The sequence below is a fragment of the Ruditapes philippinarum genome, unplaced genomic scaffold (assembly GCF_026571515.1).
Source record: "Ruditapes philippinarum isolate M1 unplaced genomic scaffold, ASM2657151v2 ctg2472_1_1_1_1, whole genome shotgun sequence".
NCBI lineage: Eukaryota > Metazoa > Mollusca > Bivalvia > Venerida > Veneridae > Ruditapes > Ruditapes philippinarum.
The window spans coordinates 5,022-32,919 of record NW_026861471.1 but is presented as its reverse complement, the minus strand read 5'-3'; the positions used below and the strand labels follow the sequence as shown (position 1 = coordinate 32,919).

The 27,898-nt window shown below is 34.5% G+C and overlaps 1 protein-coding gene across 2 annotated transcripts in view; it reads right to left on the bottom strand.

Moving 5' to 3' along the window:
• Positions 1-27,476, bottom strand: part of LOC132715725 (pericentriolar material 1 protein-like) — a gene marked incomplete at its 5' end in the record, with an annotated part of 45,433 nt that extends 17,957 nt beyond the window's left edge. The window contains 15 exon segments of one of the 2 annotated variants that reach the window (XM_060698787.1): positions 19-257; positions 2,114-2,269; positions 2,522-2,746; positions 3,157-3,255; positions 3,771-3,996; positions 4,709-4,892; positions 9,466-9,524; positions 13,183-13,792; positions 13,919-14,081; positions 17,385-17,653; positions 18,253-18,380; positions 20,707-20,884; positions 25,171-25,288; positions 25,699-25,822; positions 27,276-27,476. In XM_060698787.1, coding sequence (XP_060554770.1) covers positions 19-257; positions 2,114-2,269; positions 2,522-2,746; positions 3,157-3,255; positions 3,771-3,996; positions 4,709-4,892; positions 9,466-9,524; positions 13,183-13,792; positions 13,919-14,081; positions 17,385-17,653; positions 18,253-18,380; positions 20,707-20,884; positions 25,171-25,288; positions 25,699-25,822; positions 27,276-27,476 — 2,979 coding nt within the window. 2 annotated transcript variants of the gene reach the window in all.
• Between the last annotated feature and the right edge of the window lie 422 nt (positions 27,477-27,898).

Genomic DNA, 27,898 nt, shown 5'->3' with positions numbered 1-27,898 from the left:
GTTAACTAAGTTACGTACTTTCTTCCTTCATATTTTGCGAGTGTATCTTGTAGAATTGAGCCAAGTTGTCTATGGAAGAATCTGGCAAACTCCTCACCACTGTCATATTGTCTGGTGAGAGATAGAACAAGTCTCTTGATGTAAGCTAGAAGCTGGGGAGAACACATGTTGTCCATATGCTCCTTAATCACTGGTATAACTTCAGTCATGATGGACTTGATCTGCTGGTCTAGTTGTTGGGTATCTATTCTAGGGTACTAAAATATACATAAAGGGCAGATTTTTTCTTTTCTCATTATGCACAATATTAAATTTACTTATTTATACCTTTCCCATACAAAACATCTTAAATTATCTTATAAAATCTTCTTTTTAAACTGAACTTTATGTGATGACATATAAATTGAGTAAACATACGTGTGACACAAAATTTTAGAAAAAATTATTAAAATAAAATACTTTACACATAAACTAGAAATGTGTCATCATGCCACGGATGCCCCCGCATGCAGCCAAAATTTCAGATGTTATAATATTTAGTTCCAAATTTGTTTGCACAAATTATTGTTTTCATTTTAAGTTCAAAGCCCTTAAAACTTTTCAACGTTTACACAAACCATTTTCATACAATGTTCAAGGCACTGAAATTATTCAGTCTTAACCTTTTGAAAATAGCATATTTCATATTTGTAGCCAAAATAATGGCTACATACATTTCCACAAAAGTATGAGTGCTGAAACTGAAAGTTCAAATTTTTTCCAATATTCAAGAAAGATAAGTTTGTCCAAAATCATTGAACCATGACCAAATTCAAACTTAAACTGCTTATTCCTAAGATGTATCTATATTATTTTCAAAGTGAAAGGGACATAACTCTGCCAAAAAATCATCGAACCATGACCAAATTCCAACTTGACCTGCCCATTCCTTTGACATATCCATATGTCAAATTTGAGTTGAATATGTAACACTGTTGGGTAGATAATGAACAGAAACTGTAAATTTCATATTATTTTCAAAGTGAAAGGGGCATTACTCTGCCAAAAATCATTGAACCATGACCAAATTCGAACTTGGCCTGGGCATTCCAAAAACATATCCATATGTGAAATTTGAGTTGAATGTGTTGTACTGTTGGGGAGATAATAAACGGAAACTGAAAATTTCATATTATTTTCAAAGTAAAAGGGGCATAACTCTGCCAAAAATCATCGAACCATGACCAAATTCAAACTTGACCTGTATTTTCTCATGACATATCCATATGTGAAATTTGAGTTGAATGTGTTGTACTGTTGGGGAGATAATAAACAGAAACTGAAAATTTCATATTATTTTCAAAGTAAAAGGAGCATAACTCTGCCAAAAATCATCAAACCATGACCAAATTCAAACTTGACCTGTATTTTCTCATGACATATCCATATGTGAAATTTGAGTTGAATGTGTTGTACCGTTGGGGAGATAATGAACGGAAACTGAAAATTTCATATTATTTTCAAAGTAAAAGGGGCATAACTCTGCCAAAAATCATCGAACCATGACCAAATTCGAACATGACCTGTATTTTCTCATGACATATCCATATGTCAAATTTGATTTGAATGTGTTGTACCGTTGGGGAGATAATGAACGGAAACTGAAAATTTCATATTATTTTCAAAGTAAAAGGGGCATAACTCTGCCAAAAATCATCGAACCATGACCAAATTCGAACTTGACCTGTATTTTCTCATGACATATCCATATGCCAAATTTGAGTTGAATATGTGCAACCGTTACTAAGATAATGAACGGAAACTGATGATGACGGAATGACAGAATGACGGAAGGACGGAATGACGGAAGGACGGAAGGACGGAATGACGGAAGGACGGAACAGGGTAACACTATATGCCCCGGCCATTACATGGCGGGGGCATAAAAACAAAGAAATATGTAAGAGAGAGAGCAATGAAAACATTAATGATTTTTTTCTTAGTTATAGTCATTTCTCTCACCACTTATGTTCAGAACCTATTCACCTTAATTGTTTCATTCACTTAGTTTCCTTTACCTTTGGTATTTAAACTTCCTAAACATAAAATATACTATAATAGTTGTTGCACTTACTGGCACAGAATCAGAGTTAACAGAGCTCTCATCTCCCTGGTCCATGGCCGAGCTGCTCACCTCATTCATGTCTGCTGTTTGTGACTCACCTGCAGTTTTCACCTTCTCATTCTTTGCAGCTAGTCTCTTTTCATACTCTTTCATTTTTTCTAATGTCTAAAATTCATTAAACAGAACTAGTAAAACAAATATCAAAGACATATTACATGTTTTGGGGACTTTATAATAATTTTAGTTAACAAATCTCAATCAAGCTATTAACTAGAGTTCAACAACTAGACAACTGTTTCTCTAACTAGAGAAACAAGCTTAAATTAACTTTCTAAAATGAAGTGGTCAATTAATTGCAATACTTATAAATTTCATTAAAAAAGACAAATATGTCCACAACAAAGGATGAATGATTACCTTATCCAAATGTATAACTGTTTCTCCTAAAGAGTCTGAGTTGAAGGGGTTGTCCCAAAAAGAGTTAGAAGGTGTTGAGACTGAGCTATCAATCTCAGCCGGTTCCTGATAATCATATTTGTCATTCTTCAGTGAACCAGTTCGTATCAACTGTGATGTCTTCTGTCGTTCCTTAGCAACAAGGTTAGCAGCTACTTTCATTTTTAATTTTGTCTGTAACAGGTACTGAAATGATAATCTTTTATGTCACACAGCCACACATGTTAGTATTCTGTTGGAATAAAAATAGGAAAGACAGACAGACAATGCATGCATGCCCCACTCTTTTTGTAAATAGAAAGTTTCTGGTAAATTTAGATCGTTATTTACATATTTTCTTTTAGGGCCACCCAAGTTATTTATAGTTTATGCAAAGTAAATTATAAAAACTGGAAGGAATTATGTCTAAATGTGAACTTATTTAGACTTTTCCTGCTTCACACACTATACACCTTTGGATGGGCATAATGTAACTTTAAAATTTTAATTAGGAAGTCAAAATGAATGACTAGTGTAATTTTGGTGAAATTAGTTTCATCAAATCAATAGTCAAATTAATATGAAGTGCAATGACATAAAAAGAAACAATAATTCACCTTGATTTCCTCGTCATCCGTAGTTACGTTACTCTCACTTGGTGTTAGCTCTGCATTGGTGAAATTACCACTGACTGTATTCAACCATGGTGGTGGTGGCTATAGTATCATGTGTAATGAGAAATTTCATTAAAATCTCATCAGTTAATAAATTTTATCCTTTTAACAATACATACAAATATATGTTGTTAAAAGCAATTTAATTAGAGTTCTTAAAATGTGACTTATATAGATTAAGTTGAAGTCTTTTAATTAACTTCAGTGTTTTAAGTTTTTTGTTTGTTTTCTTTTTTTTATTACCAAATAAAATGCAAACTAAGGCAAAAAGCAAATCCTGCTATAGCTAAGTAACCTTTCTTTGTAAAATAGTATTGGCAAGAAAACAACAAAACTAAATAAGCTTTCATAGAGAGATCTCATTTCTAATTTCCAATTTTACAGTTATAACTCCTAATCTAGTCTAAGGCACATTGACTTATGCTTGTAACTGTTGTTTATAATTATTTGTACATTTTATGACTATACATGGTATTGGGTAGAACTTATATAAGATATGCTTTCATTATCATAATACAAAATCATTACACAAACTCAAGAACAGTTGAAAGACTTACAGCAGAAACAGAATTCTCCTCTACTAGATATTTTGAGACAACATCTTTAATATCATACAGCACTCTCTGTCTTAGATAGTCTGTGGTCAATAATTGGAGTTCTCGAAATAACTCTATCAGGTAGTGAGGGCGATTCTCATTCTGAGATATTAACGTGGCTACCTCAGAATAAATGTTTTCCCGCAAAGTCTCAAACAATGACATCTCCATAGGATCTTCTGTATCTCTGATATTCATAAAAGTAACATAGTAAAAAAATGAACAATCAATGTTTACCCTAAAAAAACAAAAAACTTTTATAAAAGTGTTTTTTAACATACATGTATAGAAGTCCAAAAGTTCTATCTTTGGTGATCAAGAAGGCCTTTTAAAGTCACATGTAAGTACTGTAAAAATCTTCAAGCCAAGATATGAGTCAATGAACTTTCCTCTTACTCTATGAAAAAGTCTTTAACAAACCAAAAGACTTGAAATGGGCTTGAAATACCTCCACTAGTAATTCTTCATCTAAAATATTCAAGGCCTTGTGATTATTTGATTTTTTTTTGTGCAACTCCAAATTCATATAACACCCAATGCTTGGGTTTATTTTATTCCTTGGCAATAACTTTAAGAACAACAAAAGAGGTTCACTTGGTCAAACTGTCCTAAATACCTCATCTCTTACTGAAAGCTTTTCCTAATCAACTTGGATGGTATGCTGAGCAGCATAAATTTTGACTCCAAGATCATAAATTAAACAATCAGTGAAATGACTATTTTCCCCAATTAAGCAATTTTACTATATACCAAATTTCTCAAACTTGGTAATGCACCCTTTCCAAAAAAGAAAATGTAAAATGCCCGAGGGGAGATCAGGTGTCAAAAAGCTTTAAAAATAAAACACAATTCATTTGTGATTATCACTTCTATAAAAGCATGACATAAGAGTGTTTTACCTTGTAGATTCTCTCATTTCTGCTTGATTAGCTTGAGACACTGCAGCAACACTAGACTGTATACTACTTGTAATGCTCCGCCCATCTTCAGCATACCCTGCTCCACTTATCCCTGCACTCAACCCAGGCCTATACACCTCCTTGTCACTACTTGATGACTTTGATTTACTGCCTCTTTTTGTACCTAAATATATAAATTCATTCTAGAATTTTCCTGTTTTCTTGATGACTGTCAAAAGATTATATTAACAAAACTTATTTATTAACTGAAGACCAACCAACAACAACAACAAAACCAAGCATAATCAATTAATGGATATCCATCACTGAATAAAATGTTTAACACATGTAAGAAAACAAGATTGCATTTGTGAACTAGAAATGTGTCATCATGCCACTGATGCCCCCGCATGCAGCCAAAATTTCAGATGTTATAATATTTAGTTCCAAAATTGTTTGCACAAATTATTTTTTTCATTTTAAGTTCAAAGCCCTTAAAACTTTTCAATGTTAACACAAACCATTTTCATACAATGTTCAAGGCACTGAAATTATTCAGTCTTAACCTTTTGAAAAAAGCATATTGCATATTTGTAGCCAAAATAATGGCTACATACATTTCCACAAAAGTACGCGTGCTGAAACTGAAAGTTCAAAATTTTTCCAAGATTCAGGAAAGTTAAGTTTGTCCAAAATCATTGAACCACGACCAAATTCAAACTTAAACTGCTTATTCCTAAGATGTATCTATATTATTAAGTGAAAGGGACATAACTCTGCCAAAAAATCATCGAACCATGACCAAATTCCAACTTGACCTTCGCATTCCTTTGACATATCTATATGTCAAATTTGAGTTGAATATGTAACACTGTTGGGTAGATAATGAACAGAAACTGTAAATTTCATATTATTTTCAAAGTAAAAGGGGCATAACTCTGCCAAAAATCATTGAACCATGACCAAATTCGAACTTGGCCTGGGCATTCCAAAAACATATCCATATGTCAAATTTGAGTTGAATGTGTAATACTGTTGGGGAGATAATAAACGGAAACTGAAAATTTCATATTATTTTCAAAGTGAAAGGGGCATAACTCTGCCAAAAATCATTGAACCATGACCAAATTTGAACTTGACCTGCACATTCCTTTGACGTATCCATATGTCAAGTTTGAGTTGAATGTGTTGTACCGTTAGGGAGATAATGAACGGAAATTGAAAATTTCATATTATTTTCAAAGTAAAAGGGGCATAACTCTGCCAAAAATCATCGAACCATGACCAAATTCCAACATGGCCCGTATTTTCTCATGACATATCCATATGTCAAGTTTGAGTTGAATGTGTTGTACCGTTGGGGAGATAATGAACAGAAACTGAAAATTTCATATTATTTTCAAAGTAAAAGGGGCATAACTCTGCCAAAAATCATCGAACCATGACCAAATTCGAACTTGGCCTGTATTTTCTTATGACATATCCATATGTCAAATTTGAGTTGAATGTGTTGTACCGTTGGGGAGATAATGAACGGAAACTGAAAATTTCATATTATTTTCAAAGTGAAAGGGGCATAACTCTGCCAAAAGTCATTAAACCATGACCAAATTCGTACTTGACCTGTATTTTCTCATGACATATCCATATGTCAAATTTGAGTTGAATATGTGAAACCGTTACTAAGATAATGAACGGAAACTGATGATGACGGAATGACAGAATGACGGAATGACGGAACAGGGTAACACTATATGCCCCGGCCATTATATGGCGGGGGCATAAAAATGCTATGCCACCACATTAATACAATAATAAATAGTAATGTAGGAACAGAATTTTTTTGTTTCTATACAATTCATAATGCAAAGATCACTGACCTTTCTAATTCTTATTATCAGATTAGTGGTTAAAACTATTGTTATTCAAATAAAAGATCAGAGTAGGAATCTATCAATGCAGTTGAGTCTATTGAATTTGGTGGTGAAGGTCATATTTCACATGGCCAAAATTCCATGACTGTACATCAAAAGACAACACAGTAAGACACTTTGTCAAAATCTATGCCAGCTGATATCAAAAGTCACTTTACATCTTAATATGTGCACATGATTTGTGCAATTTTGACCCCAGTGCTATAATATGAACAATCTAAGTAGAGGTTCATTACCCAAAGCTCTAAGCCTTGTACCTTCAGACAATAAGATTTTTTATTTTTTTACTATATGTACATAGTGAAAATCAATGACCCCCAGGGTGGGGCCAATACTGACCCCAGGACTATAATTTGTACAATCTTGCTAGAGGTTTGCTACACAATGTTTCATGCAAAATATCTATCCTCTAGCATTTGTCAATTTTGAGAAGACAATTTTTTAAGTTTTTACTATATACATATAAGGAAAACCTATGACCCGAGGGGCTAATTTTGACACTGTGGCAAAATTTGAACAACTTTAGTAGAGTACCTATAGATGATATCATATAACAAATGTCAAAGCTCTAAGCCTTGTACCTTCAGACAATAAGAATTTTTGATTTTTTACTATATGTACATAGTGAAAATCAATGACCCCCCAGGGCGGGGCCAATTTTGACCCCAGGGCTATAAATTGAACAATCTTGCTAGAGGTTCACTACACAATGTTTCATGCAAAATATCTAACCTCTAGCATTTGTCAGTTTCGAGAAGATATTTTTTCTAAGTTTTACTATATACGTATAAGGAAAACCTATGACCCCATCGGGGCTTATTTTGACACTAGAGGCAAAATTTTATCAACTTTGGTAGAGAACCTATAGATGATATCATATACCAAATATCAAACCTCTAAGCCTTGTACCTCCAGACAAGAAGGTAATTAAGTATTTACTATATGTACATATAGTGAAAATCAATGACCCCCGGGGCAGGGCCAATTTTGACCCCAGGGCTATAATTTGAACAATCTTGGTAGAGGTCTACCAGACAATGCCTTATGCAAAATATCTAAGCTCTAGGCCTTTCGGGTCTTTACAAGAAGATTTTTTTAATTTGTTCTTATAATTCATTTTGGTTGCCATGGCAACCAGATTTCTGCATGGAATGAAATTCTTTGAACAACTTTGAAAGCCCTTCACCCAAGGATCAATCCTGCCAAGTTTGGTTAAAATTGGACTAGTGGTTTTTTATAAGAAGATTTTTTTAAGTTCACTATATAATCTATATAACACACATACAAACAAACACACACACACACACAGGTGAATCGCTATATACCACCGCATCTCAGATGCTGCGGTGGCATAACAATTTACAAACACTTCTGCAGCATCTTGATTAATATTTACTTTACGCTTTTTAAAGTCCATACATTTGTGATGAAGGAAATTTAGTGTAATTCTATTAGTCTAGGACTACCGGGCCTTATTTCCCCAAAGTGGTTAATATGTAAAAGAAATTTTGCTTTTTGAATAAAGCTGTTTTACAAACTAGAACTCTGCGAGTCGGATGTGTTGCCTTGTGAACAATATAGTATAGGAGAAATGGCCAGGACAAAAATGAAATTTGAAAATCAACAAAGGGCAATAACTCAAAAAATAAGAAATGCAGAGCAGCAGTTTCTGTGCACTGCACTTCTTATCAATAAGATAATAAGTTTCAAGTCTAAAGCTTTCATAATTTATGAGAAATGGCCTGGACAAAAATAAAGTATGAAAATTAACAAAGGGCAATAACTCAAAAAATAAAAAATGCAGAGTACCAGTTCTTTGGCACTGCACTTCTTCTTAATGAGATCTCTCATCCTATGAAGTTTCATATCCATAGCTTTTATACTTTAGCAGAACTGGCCACGGACAAAAATAAAGTATGAAAATTAACAAAGGGCAATAACTCAAAAAATAAGAAACGCAGAGTTCCAGTTCTAGGGCACTGCACTTCTTCTTAATGAGATCTATCATCCTATGAAGTTTCATGTCCATAGCTTTTATACTTTAGGAGAAATGGCCCGGACAAAAATAAAGTATGAAAATTAACAAAGGGCAATAACTCAAAAAATAAGAACTGCAGAGTACCAGTTCTTGCACTGCACTTCTTCTTAATGAGATCTATCATCCTATAAAGTTTCAAGTCCATAGCTTTTATACTTTAGGAGAAATGGCCCTGACAAAAATAAAGTATGAAAATTAACAAAGGGCAATAACTCAAAAAATAAGAACTGCAGAGTACCAGTTCTTGTGCACTGCACTTCTTCTTAATGAGATCTATCATCCTATAAAGTTTCAAGTCCATAGCTTTTATACTTTAGGAGACATGGCCTGGACGAAAATAAAGTATGAAAATTAACAAAGGGCAATAACTCAAAAAATAAGAAATGCAGAGTACCAGTTCTTGTGCACTGCACTTCTTCTTAATGAGATCTATCATCCTATGAAGTTTCAAGTCCATAGATTTGATACTTTAGGAGAAATGACACAAATGAAGTATGAAAATTAACAAAGGGCAATAACTCAAAAAATAAGAAGTGCAGAGTACCGGTTCTTGTGCATTGCACTTCGGGTCATTATAAGAAGCATGCATACCAAGTTTGAAGTCAATCCAATTTATAATGACTGACTTATGCTCCGGACAAGCTTAAGGGGATGCCGACACCGACAACGACGCCGCCGACAAAAGTAACCCCTATGTCGCCTTTTTCAAGGCGACACAAAAACCTTAATTGTATCCCGTATTCCTCCCCCCTTTCAGTGGAAATAAAATCATTAACTTTGCATACCTGTGTCTTTAGTCTGCCTTTGAGATCTATCCTGTAAATTATTTCTTTCTAAAAACTCTCTGAAAAAAGTTTAAATAGAATACATGTTACAAACTTTTTAAGTAATAACAATGTACAGTACACTCAGCGCTGTTTTTGCAAAATCCACTGGATCCTGCAGATGAGACTCACTGTGGACAAAAATTTCCTCAAAAATTGTCCACCTGACCCATTGTCCACAGTGGACACATAATCTACAGTCGTAAGTCTTTCCCGCGCAGGACACTGCAGGAAATCGCAAGAGAAAGCAGTGGACAACTGCTGTATATAGAAGTCATGTTTATGGTGAATATTTTATGAAACTTGTCAACAAATGTACATGGATGCCCCAACATTCTACTCTTTTGTTAGTCTTCTGACATTCAACAAGACAATATGACAGACTGACAAAGTAAAATTCTATATGACTTTCCCTACCCCTGAGTGGTTGAGACATAAAAGCATCATCCAATTTTTCCAAAGTTGACATTCCCCCCTCTGCCATATCAAGCATTTCAAATCTCAATTTTATATCAAGAATTTCAAATCATATCTGATATTATATCCTAAAGTATGCTTAAAAGAGAATTAAAGAAACAAGCAAAACCCCAGATGCACAACTCAACATGCTGACAAACAGTCCTGTGAAGTTTAGTGACTCCAGGTCAAATACTTTTTGAGTAACAAGCAAGTATATAAATAGCAAATTTTTTACTAAGGTAAGGGCAATAACTCTAACAAAACTGAATTAATCCACACAAAAACCCTAGGTGCTCAACTTCACATGCTAATCAACATTTCTGTCAGGTTTGTTGGTTCTAGCTCAAGCACTAAGGTTCATTTGGCACAACATTTTGGAACATTTTTTACTTAAGTCAAGGGCAATAACTGAATACTGAATAAATCCACAAGCAAACCCCTTGGTGCAGTACTACACATGCTGACTGACATTCCTGTAAGGTTTCATGATTCTAGTCAGATACATGTACTGTTTGAGCTATGCACGATACAAATTGAAAATTTTTACTAAGTCAAGGCTAATAACTTTCACAAAACTATATTAATCCACATGCAAAACCCCAGGTGCACAACTTCACATACTGATCAACAATCATGTAAAGTTTGTTGACCCTAGCTCAAGCACTTTTAGAGCTACATGTGCAGCAGCATAGAAGAAACGCACATTTATATTCCTTAACCTTTTACCCCATGAGCATATTGCTAAAAATGGCCGTTTTCATTGAAAAGCCTCCTGTAACAAGTTCAAACTGCTATGAAACTATGAAAAATGCTTCAATACTAATGAAACTTGGCACAAATGTTGACTACACCATAGCCTCTGTAACAGCATGCCCAATGGTACATTTCCTGTTACCATGGCAACGGGGGGACGTCTCCAAATTGCCAAAAATCACTATTTTGCATCGTTTTTTTCCATCAAAACTGATTTCAAAGTGCTGCAACTTCTCAATGAATTGAGATAGAGTAAAAGGCTTTTCAGCGTCGGTTACTAGTTACCCCAAGATCGACCTGAGGCCATTTTTAGCCTGTCACATGTCCAAAATTTTCTTGGCGATGAAACCCCCCAAACAGAAGGGGGCACATCCCCCTTCTGGCAACCCCCTGATGTAATATTTGGATGGGGGACAGCGCCGAAAAAATGGTCACTTTTTTTAACAACATTTCTCAAAGGAAAAACAGTGTTTGGGGTCTAAATAGGGCATTTTTTCACTGTTTGAGGCCTCAAAAAAGGGGGGGGGGGCAAAAAGTCGTCGAAACACGCTTATATAAGGGAAAAGGTTAAACCTTTCTTAGTTTTTCATTTCATGGTGTTTTTGGATGTCAAGAGGTGGCTAGAGCTAGGGTATGGGCCCTTACTGCTAGCTAAAAGCTATTGTAACCTGTATTTTTCCCTGTATTTCTGATTATTTAAGTTGATGTGATAATGCATATATTTATGTGTGTATAGTCAACAATTTTAAAAGTGGCTAGCTGTTCTTTTTTTTTTCTTTTTCAGAAAAAGTAAAAACGATGGGAATGCAATAGTTTTTTGTTGACATTCTGTGTTCATGGGTGAATGGATAATTATATTAAAACATACAAGTTTTTAAAAACTGTATACAACGGTATAAACCAAATATTTTTAATTTTGTGATGTTGACACCTTAATCAGTGACCTTGAAAACTGGTGACACCTGTTTTCAGCGTATATGCTGCCGACATTCATTTTACATAGGAAGAACTGATTTTGAAAATATCACCTAAAATAATTTAAAGAAATGCAAGAAATGCATATACATTTTTCAGTCATCATGTTGAAATAAAAGCATGTCCACAGACGTAAACTCATGTAAATAGTTAGATATTTTTTTAACTTTACTTGTTCTTTGAAAAAAGGATGACAGATTTTAATTATAATATAAATGCAGTCATTGCTTTTTTGTCCATGGTGGCAAGAACTGCACACTGCAGATCTCAGGGAGAATAATTCTTTTCATCACAGACTTTCATCAGTTTGTCCGCAATAGAAACAAGTGCTGTCGGCAAAGGGGCAATTATTCTGTCAAAAAGCTTAATGGAGTTTCCTTCTCTTGTCTACAGATTGGGGGGCATAATGGTGAACAAATGTGCAAAGTTTCAAAGCCATATGTCAATAGACTTTGTAAATAATTGAGGTGTTACATAAACTTTAAGGTACATTCTAAGTTGAAAAAGGGGCATAATTCTGTCAAAATACTTGATAGAGTTACCTCCCACTACAGGTTGGGGTCATGATGGTGTACAAGTGTGCAAAGTTTCAAAGCTATATGTCAATGGACTTTGAAAATATTTGAGGTGTTACAAAACTTTAATGTATTTTCTAAGTCGAAAAAGGGGCATAATTCTGTCAAAATGCTTGATAGAGTTACCTCTTCCTGTCTTCACCTGGGGTCATGATGGGAAACAAGTGTGCAAAGTTTCAAAGCCATATGTCAATGGACTTTGAAAATATTTAAGGTGTTACAAAATCTGTAACATAAGTGGGTGACTACAATAGCTCTACTTATTCTTATCGAATAGTCAAGCTAAAAATTGTTTGCGCTGTTATCATGAAAGTCCAAGCTGAGCGTACTGTAGAAGCTTACAAAGAATCTCAAATAATTGCTGACAAAATGTTAAATATGTACATAACAGTTGAAGGAACAAATATAAATGTGCAGGTTAGAAAAAAACAAACCAAGACAGCCATTATGGCTCTTAAATTGTTTATCTGAGTGAGGACTGCAACTTCTATAATTTCTGATAATATATCTGTCTCTAAGTGGAAAAGTAACTTTGATCCCAGTAAAAAGCAGAGATTCATGCAGAGCGCCATTATAACAAAAATCTAAAGTATTGATTGATATAAAAAGGCTCTACAACCAATAGAAACACTCAATTTTCAATGAACAAATCAAAGGAAATTAATCTGATCAGTCATTTTTAGGCAATGATACATACATACCAATTAACAAACTCTTCTATTTGAAGTTTTGGAAAATATTGCAAGTGAAATTTCTGTGAAATAAATATGTAGGTTTACCAGAATCATGCAAAATTTTAACAAAGTGATTTCAAATTTGATGTAATTTAATTGATTTATTCACAATGGATGATAAAAGCAAGGAATTATTGCTTACATGAAAATGGTGCTCAAGTGAGATAAAGGATAAATCATACCTCCTTTTCCTAGAAAGATAGTCTTCAAATGTTTCTCTTTCAGAAGAAAACACCATTGTTTCCTCCTCCTCTTCTTCCTCAGCCTCTGTGTATGTTTGTACTGAGGTATTCTTTGCCCTTCTTGATGATACATTATTCAACTGTTGAGGGCTCACTGATTTCTTTTTACTTCTTTGAGAATAAGAATCCCTTCCTGACTGCTTTGATGATCTTCTCTGTCTGTCTTGACTTTCAGCTACATCTGATCTGTTACCAGACTCTGGATCAGCAGCACGACGCAACAGTGGGTTACTGGTTGGTGACATATGTTGATAGACTGGATTAAACTGAAATGCATCTCCAACTGGTGGTAGAAATACACTAGGAGACTGCCTAGGCATCATTGGACTATACAATGATGATAAGGAACGCACTCTAAGATCTGACGAAAACCCAGATTCGTTGACATCTCCCTCAGCAAGTTGGTAGACTAGAGCTTGCATTTGCCGCTGCATGTTTTGCATCTCCATCTGTTGCATTGATATCTGCTGGTAGCACTGGTTTAGACTCATCATTAACTGCTGCTGCTGAAGTTGTTGTTGTAAGTCTAACTGCCCATGGCTACCAAATCCTGGATGTAGAAAAGATTTATTTTTGATTTAATATCTTGATTTAAATTATGAGCTAACTTCTTAAATTAACGCATTAAAAATTCTCTTGGAAAATACAACTAAACATGTTAAAGACCTCAACATACCTGCTGCTGTCTGTCGACCTAGAAGAGGACCAGACTGGTTTTCTCCAAGCAAGGACTGACATAACATTGATGTTTCCTCTAATTTCCTCTGAAGTTCTTCCATAGCAGATTTATTCCCAGGTTCCTCATCTTCTTGCACTATCTCTTCTGCTGATCTATAATTCTATAATGAAAACAGAAAAATGACTATATAGCCTTCTCACACCAAGATAAGCTTAATGTGTCTTAGGTAAGATGTTAATGTGATTATTACCAACTGAACTCAAATATTTTTATGCAAAAGATAATCTAAAGAAACAGAATAAATATGTTAAAACAAGAAACATGGCAATGCCATGAAACCAGGTTTTAAACAATAGTCTCAGCAAACGTGGGCCACACTCTCAGCTTTTTCTTATTAACAAAATACTTTATAAAGTGAATTTCAAGAAAAAGGGTCAAGGTCATACTGTAATTATTTAACAAGATGTTTTGGTCAATAAGTATAAGCCAAATTCATCAACAAGCATGGCATGTCAACACACCAGAAACAATTTTCTATGTTTAGTAACAGTGACCTTGAGCCTAGGAGCCCAAAAAGCTATCCCAATAAATGTCTCCACATTAGCTTGCTATATTCCAAATTTGATAACAACATCTCATTCTTAACTCCAGTTATTGACTAGAAACAACTTTCCTATTTTTAGTAACAAAGACCTTGACTCATTGGGCCTAATAGCAATCCAAAGACCTTGACCTCTCAGCAATACATCATACATGTCATAATGTCCCAGACATCCAGGACTGTCCCGCAGGCATCCTGGTGATGACTTATGTCATGGTAAAAATAAAATCTGACATAATCTCCTTTGCTGCAAGCATATTTTGTGTTTTGATATAACAAACATACATGTTAAATTTAATCAGAATCATTAAAATTCTTCAAAAGTTAATTCTGCTAAAACCAATAATTTGGCTTAAAAATTGCTTAATTGCTAAGGTAGGGCAATGCAATATTCACTTTAATGCAATTTGTTTGGGTAATCAAACAAGAGCGATCAGTGATCACATGTGTTGCCTCATGATAACCTATTGCATGCTGCAGCTACTGTGTAGCAGGAGACACAAAAATCATTAACAGGACAAAACACGTTTTTTTTATTCAAGAATCATAACTCGGTCTAGAAAACCCCTGAAATATGCACACCTACTGATCAATCCTGCAAAATTTCACTGAAAATGTAGACTGGACAAACTTAACAAATAAAAATAATCTAAGGGCCATAACTTTGACAAAAATCATTGAAACAGGAAGTCAACGATATGCACAACTAGACTTGGTACTGATAATTCCTGTAAAGTTTGGATGAAATTGCAACAGTAGTTTTTGAGAAGTCCAGACAAGCTTCTGTGTAGCTGACAACACATAAAACAAGGAACATCGCAATGCGATGCAACCAGGTTTTCAGCAAAATATTTCACAGAAGCTTTGTCATGAAGGGGCATTTGTTTTTAATTGAACTTTTAGGAGGAATTATGGCTTTTTTAATATTCCTCAAACAAAAATGATTGAGAAATTTTATGTTGTCTATTCGCCTTTTTTCCCCAAATATTTTAGAAAGGTAAACAGTACTTTATTTTTGCTTTATTTTTGCATTTTTGCGTCTCTTGTCATTTTCTTTCGTCAACAATATTGGCGTGTGGTGTTTTGTGCGATATCAAGAAAAGTATGTTCACAATTTTAAAAAAATACTTGAATGATGTCTTGGAAGAAACATGGGAATTTAGTGAGCGCCAGGGCACTTGATGACAAAGCTTCTGTGAAAGTTTGGTCAAAATCCATTGAGAAATGTAGGAGAAGTTGCGCACTGTAAAAATTGTTCACTATATATTCTGTATAAGGAAAAAATATACAAAGGGCCATAATTCGGTCAAATATTATCCAATCACAAAACCCCGACAATATGTGCCAGGCACTTGATAACAAAGCTTCTAAGAAAGTTTGGTCAAAAATCCGTTGAGAAATGTAGGAGGAGTTGAGCACAGAAGAAATTGTTCTCTATATATTCTGTATAAGGAAAAAATATACAAAGGGCCATAATTCAGTCAAATATTATCCAATCACAAAACCCTGACAATATGTGCCAGGGCACTTGATAACAAAGCTTCTAAGAAAGTTTGGTCAAAATCCATTGAGAAATGTAGGAGGAGTTGCGCACAGAAGAAATTGTTCACTATATATTCTATATAAGGAAAAAAAACAAAGGGCCATAATTAGGTCAAATATATACCAATTGCAAAACCCTGGCAATATGTGACAGGGCACTTGATGACAAAGCTTCTGAGAAAGTTAGGTCAAAATCCGTTGAGAAATGTAGGAGGAGTTGCGCACAGAAGAAATTGTTCACTATATATTTTATATAAGGAAAAAAAACAAAGGGCCATAATTAGGTCAAATATTATCTAATCGCAAAACCCCGACAATATGCGCCAGGGCACTTGATGACAAAGCTTCTGTGAAAGTTTGGTCAAAATCCGTTGAGAAATGTAGGAGGAGTTGCGCACAGAAGAAATTGTTTACGCCCGCCCGTCCGCCCATCCGCCCGCCCGCCGACATACCTCAATCTAATAACCAGTTTTTTCCTTCGGAAAACCTGGTTAAAAACACCTTTTTCATTGAAGGGCCATAACTGGCCTCCAAGGTCGAGGCATTTTTTATCCTTAGTCAGCATAATTCATAAATCTTTTATAGAGGTCTACAAGTCAATGCTATATGCCAAATATAGATGCATAGTATTTATCCACAAAATGATAAGATGTGGTTTCCTATACCTTAATCTACATACCGCAAGTTACTCTAGGGTATGGCCAACTTTGACCTGAGGGTTATGATTAATAGAACTTTTGCATATATCTACAAATTGACATGATAAATAACAGCTTTGTACAGGCCAACATGTCAAATTTCTATACTCAGGGAAATTGTAGTTTCACCAAATAAGACATGTGTTTGTCTATACAAAACTACATTAACGAAATGACCCCTGGGGGAGGCCAATTATAACCCAAGGGGCATGATTAATACCAGTTTGGTGGTCCAAAAAGTAGTGTTACAGGTCAAATATCTAAGCTCAGGGCATTGACCAGGTGCATAACATTATACGCCAATATTTTATTAATTTATTTTATTTTTTTTTTTTTTTTTTTTTGGGGGGGGGGGGGGGGGGTTATATATAGAAGAAATCAATTGAAAACAAATAATCACAAAATCTGGTGTTTATATTCCAGTTTGCCATTTATGGTTAAATCACACATCCACAAACCATAAGTCTAAGTTCACACTTAAGATGATACTTTGTAGTTCTGACAGTTTGTTTCAACAATATGTTGTGTCCAAGTATGATTAATGAAGATGTTATGACCACCAAAGTTAAAAGTTGTCTGCAAAAAGATAGATGAGAGATGTAATTTTTTATCTGCTCTTTACCTCTTGTCTATTTTTCCTTCCTTTTCTTGACCATTTATTGAAATCAGGAGGTCCGGTCCATGCTTCCTTTGGTCTTGTATCAGCAGGTCTACTAGGCCTAGGAAAACTTCTTTTGCCTTTACGTGGGTTAGTGTCAGGGTTACTTGACTTGGCCATGGCACGAGCTTTACGTCTCTGTCTGACATCATCTTCTATTGTGTATGTCTCATTATCAGATTGGTTCTCTTCTTCCTCCTCTTCAACTTGAAGAATACCATCTATTGGGTAAGCTTAATATAAATATTCATAAAGATAATGTTTTATCAATTATAATTTGCATTTACCCTCCTAAATACAGAGATAATAGCCTGAAATATGTATGGTAAGTAGCATAATAAAACAAGCTTGTGCAGTGTCTACTGTTAAACATTATAAACTGCAGGTTTAAAACACAAAACATTAGTTTACTTAAGAATGAACATCAAGAGGCAACTGCCTGAAATTATGCAAACTGATGTTTTGACCTTATTGGTGTTGAACTTTTATCAGCAAAATTTATCATGACTATCATGTTCCTGAAACAGATATGTTCTTGCAAATATACTAAACTATCATTCCTGCAGTATTGTTATAAACCACAGATATCTTGTCACTTCAAAATCTTTACTTTTAAAATATAGATATGATATATTTCTATACTAATTACTTTAAAATGCTAGAAGCATCTGTCAGAAAAGACAAGTTAATCAAGATGAACAGACCAGACCAGCTGTAATAGGAGCTATTAAACTAACCCATGACAGCTTACTTTAAACTAAAAAACCCATTCATTACCATGCCACATTCGTACTGGTCAGATAAAATCCAAACAAAAACTACAAAAATATACCATCATCATCTTCTTCATCATCATCGTCATCATTATCTTGTGCAGCACCATCTTCTGTAATACTTTCCAGGTTATCTACAGTAGAACCTCCCCATGTTGCCATTGTTTGATCAACACTTGCTCCAATACTGGAAATATTTACAGTAAACACATACACAATAAAAGCCTAAAATACTTAGACAAATATACTGGTCCTCACCTGTCACAAGCTCACGTATGATGTAAACTCAGTTATAAGTAACACTTCAGCCAGGTCATCATACTATTCATTCTTTGTCTTATATAAAAATCTTTGTTTATAGCATACTTGTAGCTTAAACTTTGTTATATGAAACCTTCAAAGTACATTAAATACTTGCACAGACATTTCTTTTGTTTTTTCATTTGTTGCATATATTGGCAGGCAGTTAACTAAATAGAGTTCCTTGATTCTGTAAGAATTCTTAATAAAATCTTTATGTTTCAACAAAAGATTTCAACTAGAGCTGCCACAAGAGCGCCAATACCCCAATCACCTCTATGATCAAGTCCATTTATTGGTTAACATTTGAGTAATACAACCTTGACCTTAAGGCAGCATAGCATTAGTTAGTTCTGCAAATCACCTTGCTGATGTGAAAATTTGAGCCAATTTTAAGAAAATCATAAAGGGTTAAGGATTTGAGGTGCAGATTCAAAATTGTTAAATATATTTCACATTAAAAAGGGACCTTGACATTGAATTGGCACAGCTGCAGATGGGGTTCTGCATATCATGTTATTTTGTTAAGTATTTGAGACAAGTTTAACCCTTTCCCCCATGAGCATATTGTGAAAAATGGCCGTTTTCACTGAAAAGCCTCCTGTTACAAGTTCAAACTGCTATGAAACTATGAAAAATGCTTCAGTACTAATCAAACTTGGCACAAATGTTGACTGGACCATTGCCTTTGTAACGACATGCTCAGTCTTAAATTTCCTGTTACCATGGCAACGAGGGGACATCTCAAAATTGCCAAAAATCACTATTTTGCCTCGATTTTTTCCATCAAAATTTATTTCAAAGTGCTGCAACTGCTCAAGGGATTGAGATAGAGTCAAAGGCTTTTCAGCGTTGGTTAAACGTTACATTATGATCGACCTGGGGTCATTTTTAGCCTCTCACAAGTCCAAAATTTTCTTGGCGATGAGGGGGACTCCGCCCCCTTCAAACCCCCCTAACAGAAGGGGGCACATCCCCCTTCTGGCAACCCCCTGATGTATCTTTTGGATGGGGGGCGGTGCCGAAAAAGTGCTCAATTTTTTACGCAACATTTCTCAAACGAAAAACTTATGTTTGGGGCCAAAATAGGACATTTTTTTCACCATTTCAGGCCTAAAAAAAGGGGGGGGGGGGGGGCAAAAGTGCGTTGTTTCGCGTATATATGTGGTAAAGGGTTAAAGAAAACCTTCATGGCTATGTGTCAAAGGTTCTCTAGTTATTGAACAGAAATAATTTTTATAGTCAAGATCACCAAAAATAATGGGGGTCTTGAACTCAACAGGGGTGATAAGTCTATAAAGTTTGAATGTTATGGATCAAATGGTTATAAAGTTATAATACTGAGCAAAAATGGTTTTCACATTGGAGGTCACTGTAACCTAGACATTTACACATTAGTGCCATCTTCTACTAAATAAGCATGATCATCCTAGTAAGTGTGAAGGCCATGGGTCAAAGTGTTCTCATGCTATTGAGTGTTTTCACAAAGGTCACTGTGACCTTAACCTTCATACAATAATGGTTTTTGACTTCAAAGTTTGAAGACTATAGGTCAAATGGTTCTCTTTTTTATTTAGTGGAAATGAAGCAAATTTCCAACTTACCAACATTTGCAAATCAGCCTTTTTTTGAAAGTGGACATGAATTCACGTGGATTTTAGCTTTTCAAAACAAAACTAGCATCAGCCTATAAACTCTCTTACAATTTAAAATTGAATTCATGTAAAAATGTAAGTTTCAAACCTTTCTATTCTTTTTTTTTTAACTTTTCTGCTCTACAAATCTATAAGTTTTTATGCATTGACATTCCAAAAGTAAAACAATGGCCTTTATATGCATACAATTTTTTATCTATTTATGAAATAAAGAGATGTACTTATCAAAATTCTGAATATCTATCTAACTAACAAGAATACAAGATTCATTTTATGTTTCATTTTAATTTGTGCAAGTTTCTAAATGTTAGCAAGATATGTTTGCAAAACACTAATGATTATAGTATCTTTATGTTGTAGAAAAGATTAAAGTTGTCAAGAAAGAAAGGCTAAGTGGAAGACCAAAAAGAAAGTCTCCCTATCCTTAATGTATTAAAACCCTGAGGTTCAAATATATTCAAAGAACATCTGATGTTAAGAAAAGACACATTAAATAAACAAATGTAGGGGTGACAAGAACTATTAACAAGCAAAGAATGCTAAATACAATGAGTATACCCAAACATTTCCGTGCTGTAGGAGACTGTATCACTCTGGTTATCCTGATTTTTGTAATACTGTTTTTTATTTCTGTCTTTTTTCATAATAGACTCTAGTTGTTTTTTCTTGTCCCTCAATTCCTCTCGTAGCATACGCTGATTTCGCATCTTGTAATACACCTCATCGTTGGATGAAACTGTAATATATGATCACTTTCAATATATAATCTTTGTATACACGAGTTTCAAGTATTCTTTCAGTATCTATCTAGTATTCTCCTTTTAGTTCAATAATATTTTATCATATGTGTTCATAGTTCAATAATATTTTATTATATGTATCCAAACATAAAAAGAATATACATACATACAGGACCATAATGAGCCTGGATTGCTTACCTTTGATACATTGCTAGAAAAGGTAAGAGCCAGTAATTAGGTCACACTGGGTTTGTCATTTTTTCCCAGGCTGCATTATTAAAATAAGTGACCCCCAGGGTGGAGCCAATTTTGGCCACAGGGACATGACTTTTACAATTTTTGTCCATTTGGCAATGTTACATGCCAAATATCTAAGGTCATGGACTTTTCACAAAAGAAGACTAAAATGTATTTTCCTATACAAGTCTAAACAAGAGCCATGTTAGCATGGCCAACCCCCGCTGAATGTGTTTGCTGATTGGAAGAATGTATATGTAGTAAAGCAGAATAATTCAAGTTAAAGAGGTCTTTTGGTAATGAAAACTGATGGCTGAAGTGATTACAGATTTGAAACCAATGTGAATACTGATGGCTGAAAATAACAAAGGGCAATAACTGCAAAATAATGCAGGGAAGGTTATCATTCTTGCGCACTGCACTCCTCCTCAATGAAATCTATCCACCTATGAAGTTTCAAGTTGATACCTCTAACACTTTTTGAGATAAGCTCCAGACAAAAAGTATGAAAAATAACAAAGGGCAATAACTCAAAAATTATAAAGGGTAGAGTTATCATTCTTGCACACAGCATTCCTCCTCAATAAGATCTATCCACATTATGAGGTTTCATGTTGACATCTGCAAGACTTTTTGAGTTATGATCCACTCAGGTGAAAAATTATGTATGAAAAATAACAAAAGGCTCAAAAATTATGAATGGTAGTTATCATTCTTGTGCACTGCACACCTCCTGAGTGAGATCTATCAACCCATGAAGTTTCATGTTGATATCTCAAAGGCTTTTTGAGTTTTGCTCTGGACAAATTTAAGTTTGGAAAATAACAAAGGGCAATAACTGAAAAATAATGCAGGGTAGATTATCATTCTTGTGTGCTGCACTCCTCCTCAATGAGATCTATCCACCTACTCAAGTTGCTATCTCTAACACTTTTTGAGATAAGCTTCGGACAAAAATGACGGAGGGAGGGACGGATGGATGGAGACCATTTCTATATCCCCCCCGCCACCTTTTGGCGGGGGATGATAAAGTAAATGACCCCAGGGCTTTTGTAGAAGACCAAAAGGTGATGCTACAAGCAAAATAATAAGCTCTGAGCATTGTAATTTCAGAGAAGAAGATTTTTAAGGCATTTTTACTTTATAAGTCTATTCCTAAGTCTAAACAAGAGCTGTCACCCAAGTGACAAATGCCCTGAAAAGGTTTCTTAAGCATGCAGGTATTATGAAAAGAAAAGAGAATGAAAGTAACTAATTGCTTAATATTGATCTTTGTATTATTGTACCTGTAATCTCTAATGGTGATAGTGTGAACCTTCAAAATATAAGTGTGACCTTGACCTTTGAAGAATGGACCTGGTTCCTGGGCCCGACAGAATGTTGTTATGAGATAGACATTTGAGCCAAGTTATTTCAAAATCCTTCAATGCATGACAAAGTTACAGTCTGGACATGATTGTTGTGTAAGTGGGGACACAGGGACATTGTCTTGATGTGGTAGACATTTGCGCCAAGTTATTTTAAAATCCTCTCATGCATGACAAAGTTACAGTCCGGACATGAATGTGTATCTTCAAACTATTCTTGAGAGAATGAGTAACTTCAAACTATAAATGTGATCTTGACCTTAAAGGTAGGGACATGGGTTTTAGTCGCCACATGAACTTTGAGGTAGGGACGTGGTTCTTGAATGTGACACATCGTCTTGATGTGGTAGACATTTATGCCTAGTTATTTTAAAATCATTCGATGCATGACAAAGTTACAGTCCGGACACGAATGTGTGTACCTATTTACTCTAATTGCGATAATGTGAAACTTCAAAATGATAGTGTGACCTTGACCTTTGATGTAGGGACATGGTTCTTGGATGCGACACATTGTCTTGTTGTGGTAGACATTTGTGCCAAGTTATTTCAAAATCCCTCGATATATGACAAAGTTACAGTCCGGACACTAATGAAGTTGGGACGAACAGAGGAACAGACGGACAGACATACTTAGGAAATGATACTTATGTGACTTTTCCTTTGATCTTTTCAGCCATTTTTAGTCACAAGGCCTAAAAAAAGACACACAATTAAAAATGAAATGAATAGGATCAAAGGAAATGTACTGTTACCCATTGTTATCCAAGTCACACAAGTACCTCTGGGTTTGTACAGACAGACTGTGCGATTTTAATATGCCTCCCTTTGGGGGCATAAAAAGTGACCCCTAGGACAGGGCCGTTTTGAATCCAAAGGGCATAACTTTTATAACTTTTGTTAGGTCAACTAGGCAATACTACATGTTAAATATCTAAGCTCTTGGCAATATAGTTTCTCAAAAGTATTTTCTATACAAACTAAGGCAGGGCGGGGTCAATTTTGACCCCAGAGGCATAATGTATAAACTTTGTAGGGGACCAGAAGATGCTTCATGCAAAATATCTAAGCCCTTGGCATTTTTATTTCAGAGAAAACATTTTTACTTTACAAGTCTTTGTAAAATAGGATATTTTGTGAAAAAGAAAGAAATTGTGGAAAACCACAGACTATGAACGATTGACACCATGCCCACAAAAGCTCACAGGTTAGAAAAGAAAAGAAACATACACAAAGGGACTTGGATAGGATGAAAGTTATCTACGCTTACTACCCCTAGAATGATTATGACAAGACAATTCAAAACTAGAACTATCGCTGAATGCGATTCATACCCCCACCAATGTCCTTGACAGAAGACGACTTGGAAAGGTGGTTAAGGGAATAACTTTAGTGGCACAAATACATATACATTGTACATAAAAAGAAATTATCTCTGGTGAAAAAAAGACAAATTGTACAGGTAATAGTATAAATATATATTATCAAATCATGTTCGAAATAACAGTTAGAAATAACCTTTCATTTTCCCAATTTACTAAAACAAACAAAAGCAGTGAAGTTAAGAAAATAGCATAATTATGTCAAAATGTAATTAAGAGTGGAAAAACTTTGCATACTGAGCTTACTTGTGACCCTTCATATATTATACAGTTTCATGTGAATATCTGTTCTAGTTTCAGAAACATTTAAGTATTAATGGTTATATCAGAACATTTTCTAAGCCTAGAAGGGGCATAACTTGTGTCATAATTCAATGGAATTGTAGAAATTCCAGAACATTTTCTAAGTCAATTTATGACCTTCAAGTGTGGCCTTGACCTTACGCTGGCACAAGGGTAAGATGGGTTCTGCACATTGCCCAGTTAAGGTGAACATTTGAGTAAAATTTGAAGAAATCCTTCCTTTAGTATAGAATTTATAAAGCGGACACAACATATCGTCCAGTATTGATTGTATGTAAATATTAAGACTTAAAAAGAGGCATAACATTGTCAAAGTGCAATACAGAGTTATGAAACTTGACCTGCATATCTTACTTGTGACACCTCATATATCTTTTAAGTTTCAAGCAAATACCTGTGCTAGTTTCAGAAAAATATAAAACATGTTAAAATCTAAGAAAATTTTCTAGGTCAATTTTTAACCTTCAAGTGTGACCTTGACCTTAGGCCGGCACAAAGGAAACATGGGTTCTGCACATAACCTTGTTGAGGTGAACATTTGAGTAAAGTTTGAAGAAAATTCATCCATTAGTATAAGATTTATAGAGCGGACACGACATATTGTCTAATATTTGATTGTATGTAAATTTGAAGACTTAAAAAGGGGCAAAGTTTCAAGCAAATACCTTTTCTAGTTTCAGAAATATTCAAATACATGTTAAAATTTAAGAATATTTTCTAAGTCAATTTTTGACCCTCAAGTGTGACCTTGACCTTAAGCCGGCAAAAGGGCAACATGGGTTCTGTACATTACCTTGTTAAGGGGAACATTTGAGCCAAGATTGAAGAAAATCCTTCAATTGGTATAGGATTTAAAGAGTGGACACGAAAATGGAGACGGATCGACGTGACAAAGCGAATCCATTATAGCCCCCCCTCCCCCTCACATTTTGTGGCGGGGGTATAATTAAAAGAAAAGAACAATCCTTAAGAATAAAACAAAATATAACCTACAGGTAACACTTGGACCACCTGATTGTTGCTGACCATCAGGCTCTGATTGCATAGGAGATTTGGGTCTTGTGCCTTCCCTTGTTCCCTGGCCTCCTACTGCTTGTCTACTTGCTTCTTCCTGCAATAGAACAACACCATAATCAACTTGATCTCTATCTTATTCAATGTGAAAGGTTGCATTTAACACTCAAATACTTATTTCAGTAAGATTTTTATCCTTTTGTAAAAGAAATCTTCGTAAAAGAAATCATTTCATCTATTTGAACAAAAAGATACTGTTTATCTTTCTAGAAATACAAGAAGAACCATTCTTACTAAATAAACTTTTTAAAAAAGTATAACTTAATCTCAGTAAATAATAGTTTAACTAAAAGATGTCCTTAGACATCATAGGAATTAATATACCTTTAATTATAAGTTGTTAGTTAGGACTGCAAGAACTCTTCAAATGGATGAATTATTTTCTAAAATCAATATTTTTTTGTCAACATTTCTGGGCAATTTATAACATTACTAGTTCATCTCTACCTGTGAGAACTTGTCATGTAGAGATTGTAACTGAGATTGTATGGTTAGAAGACGAGATTTCTCATTCTTCAACTCTTCTAACTCATTCATCTGTTCTTCCATCTTTATCTGGTAATAAGCATCTCTGGAATTAAACAGATATTATAAACATTTTACTCACGCTATTTTCTATCAATTTATCACAGAAATAATTAAAATAATTTCAGGAAGGAAATGTAAATGTGTTTTTCCGACATAAACCTATGTATACTTACTGAATCCTGAAGATAAAGGAGAATTTCTGTAGAGGACAACAATTTATTGCTTTATCTCAAATACTTAAGCAAAGTATATATATATATTTTTTTTTTTACTATTTCAAAACAAATTGTGGATTTCTGAAGGGGAAAATATAGCGCAGTACATCAACTTCAATTTTTACCATTTAGAAAGGTTTATTTGCTTATTTAACTTTTTTTTTACTGCTGTGGAACTTTCTCTGTACAAGGGGGAAATGTGACTCCCTTTTAAAGGAAAACAAAGCAAAAAATTCTTTTTTTTGGCCAGGGGAAACAGCTTATATAAGGCTGTAAAATATGCAAAAGGAAATCACTTCCTATATTATCGTATGTCTATGTAAATCAAATTACCCTAAAAGCTGGGCCAAATTCACCGAGGGACATGATTTATAAAACTTTTTTCAAGGACCACAAGGTGATGTTCATGCCAATTGAGAAGATATTTAAAGCTTTAAGTTCTAAAAATCTTAAGCTCCTTTGACCTACTTATGTATCAAACTTGAACCATTAACTGAGGAATAAAACACATTTTTAACATTTTGTTCAATATATTTTCTGTTTTTTCTATCACAGAATTACTTTTGTGTATTAGTTATTCCAAGTTTGGTCAATATCCACAATCTGGTTTAAAAGGACATGTTGTTTGAAGAAATGATGCTAAAGATGAACAACAAAGAAGGAAAGCATGCCATCACAAAAGATCACCTTTGAGCTCAGGTGAAGTCAAAACAAGAGCTGTCCGTAAGACAGCGCACTTGACTATTATAAATTCTTGCCTGGAAGATGGGATGATGATCACTAACAAGCATTCAAAGTTTCAAAGCAGTACATCAAAGGGTATAGGTAAAAAATGGTGTGATATGAAAAAATTACCAAAATTATAAGTTGAAAAGGGCATTATTTTGTCAAAATCCATGACAGAGTTATGTCAATGAAGTGAATATGATGGTCACTTACAAGTATTTAAATTTTCAAAGCAATACCTCAATGGGTACAGGAAATAAGTGAGGTGGCCACAAAATTCTAAGTTGAAAAAGGGCATAACTTTGTTGAAATCCATGACCGAGTTATGTCCCTTGCCTGGAATTGGGTATGATGCTCACTAACAAGAATACAAAGTTTCAAAGTAATAACTCAAATGGTATAGAAAATAAGACGAGTGGTTTGAAAAACTTAACCAAAAGTGTGTCACAGACAAAGAATTTCAGTACCATACATGTATGTTTTGTATAACATGTTCATTTTAGATACCTGTCAAAAATGGTATCACAATATTACTTCATATAAAGTTCTGTTTACCGTTCAGCCTGATTAGGAACTTCTCCCTCACTGGCGTTGTTTCTATCATCAGTCTGGGTGAGCTGTGACTCAACATCCTCGATGCTTGCAGCAATCTCAGCTAGATTATCAGGTAACTCATCTGCCATACCTGGAGAATGCTGAACTATTGCTACCAGATTCTGTAAATGCTTTAATTTTTCCTTCGCTTCCTTCAACTTTCTAAAATACAAAAACATTGGTATAGTTATCAAAAGTTTATATCAAAGTTGTGTAAGACCAGGCAGATAATTGTTCTACAAGGTAAAAATAATAGAATTATAACTATAAAGTTTCATAACCCTTTTAGCAAGGAAACTCTAGTTATTGATTATACAAGGATTTCATATCAAATGTCACTTTGACCTTAATTATCCCAATCAAGCTTACAGACATTAGGGCAACAACCTGTTACTTATTGTGCTTTGTGCTTGCCTTTAGTATTTACTGTTATTCCATGCATTCAAGAGTGGTACAATTTTAAATAGATGAGGCCCTAGCTGCAAAAATCTTTTTTGAGCCACCGGCATGGAATTTATGGGTATATTTAGTTGGTCAGTCTGTCAGTCATTCTGTCCATCTGTCTGTCTGTTTATCAGTCAGTC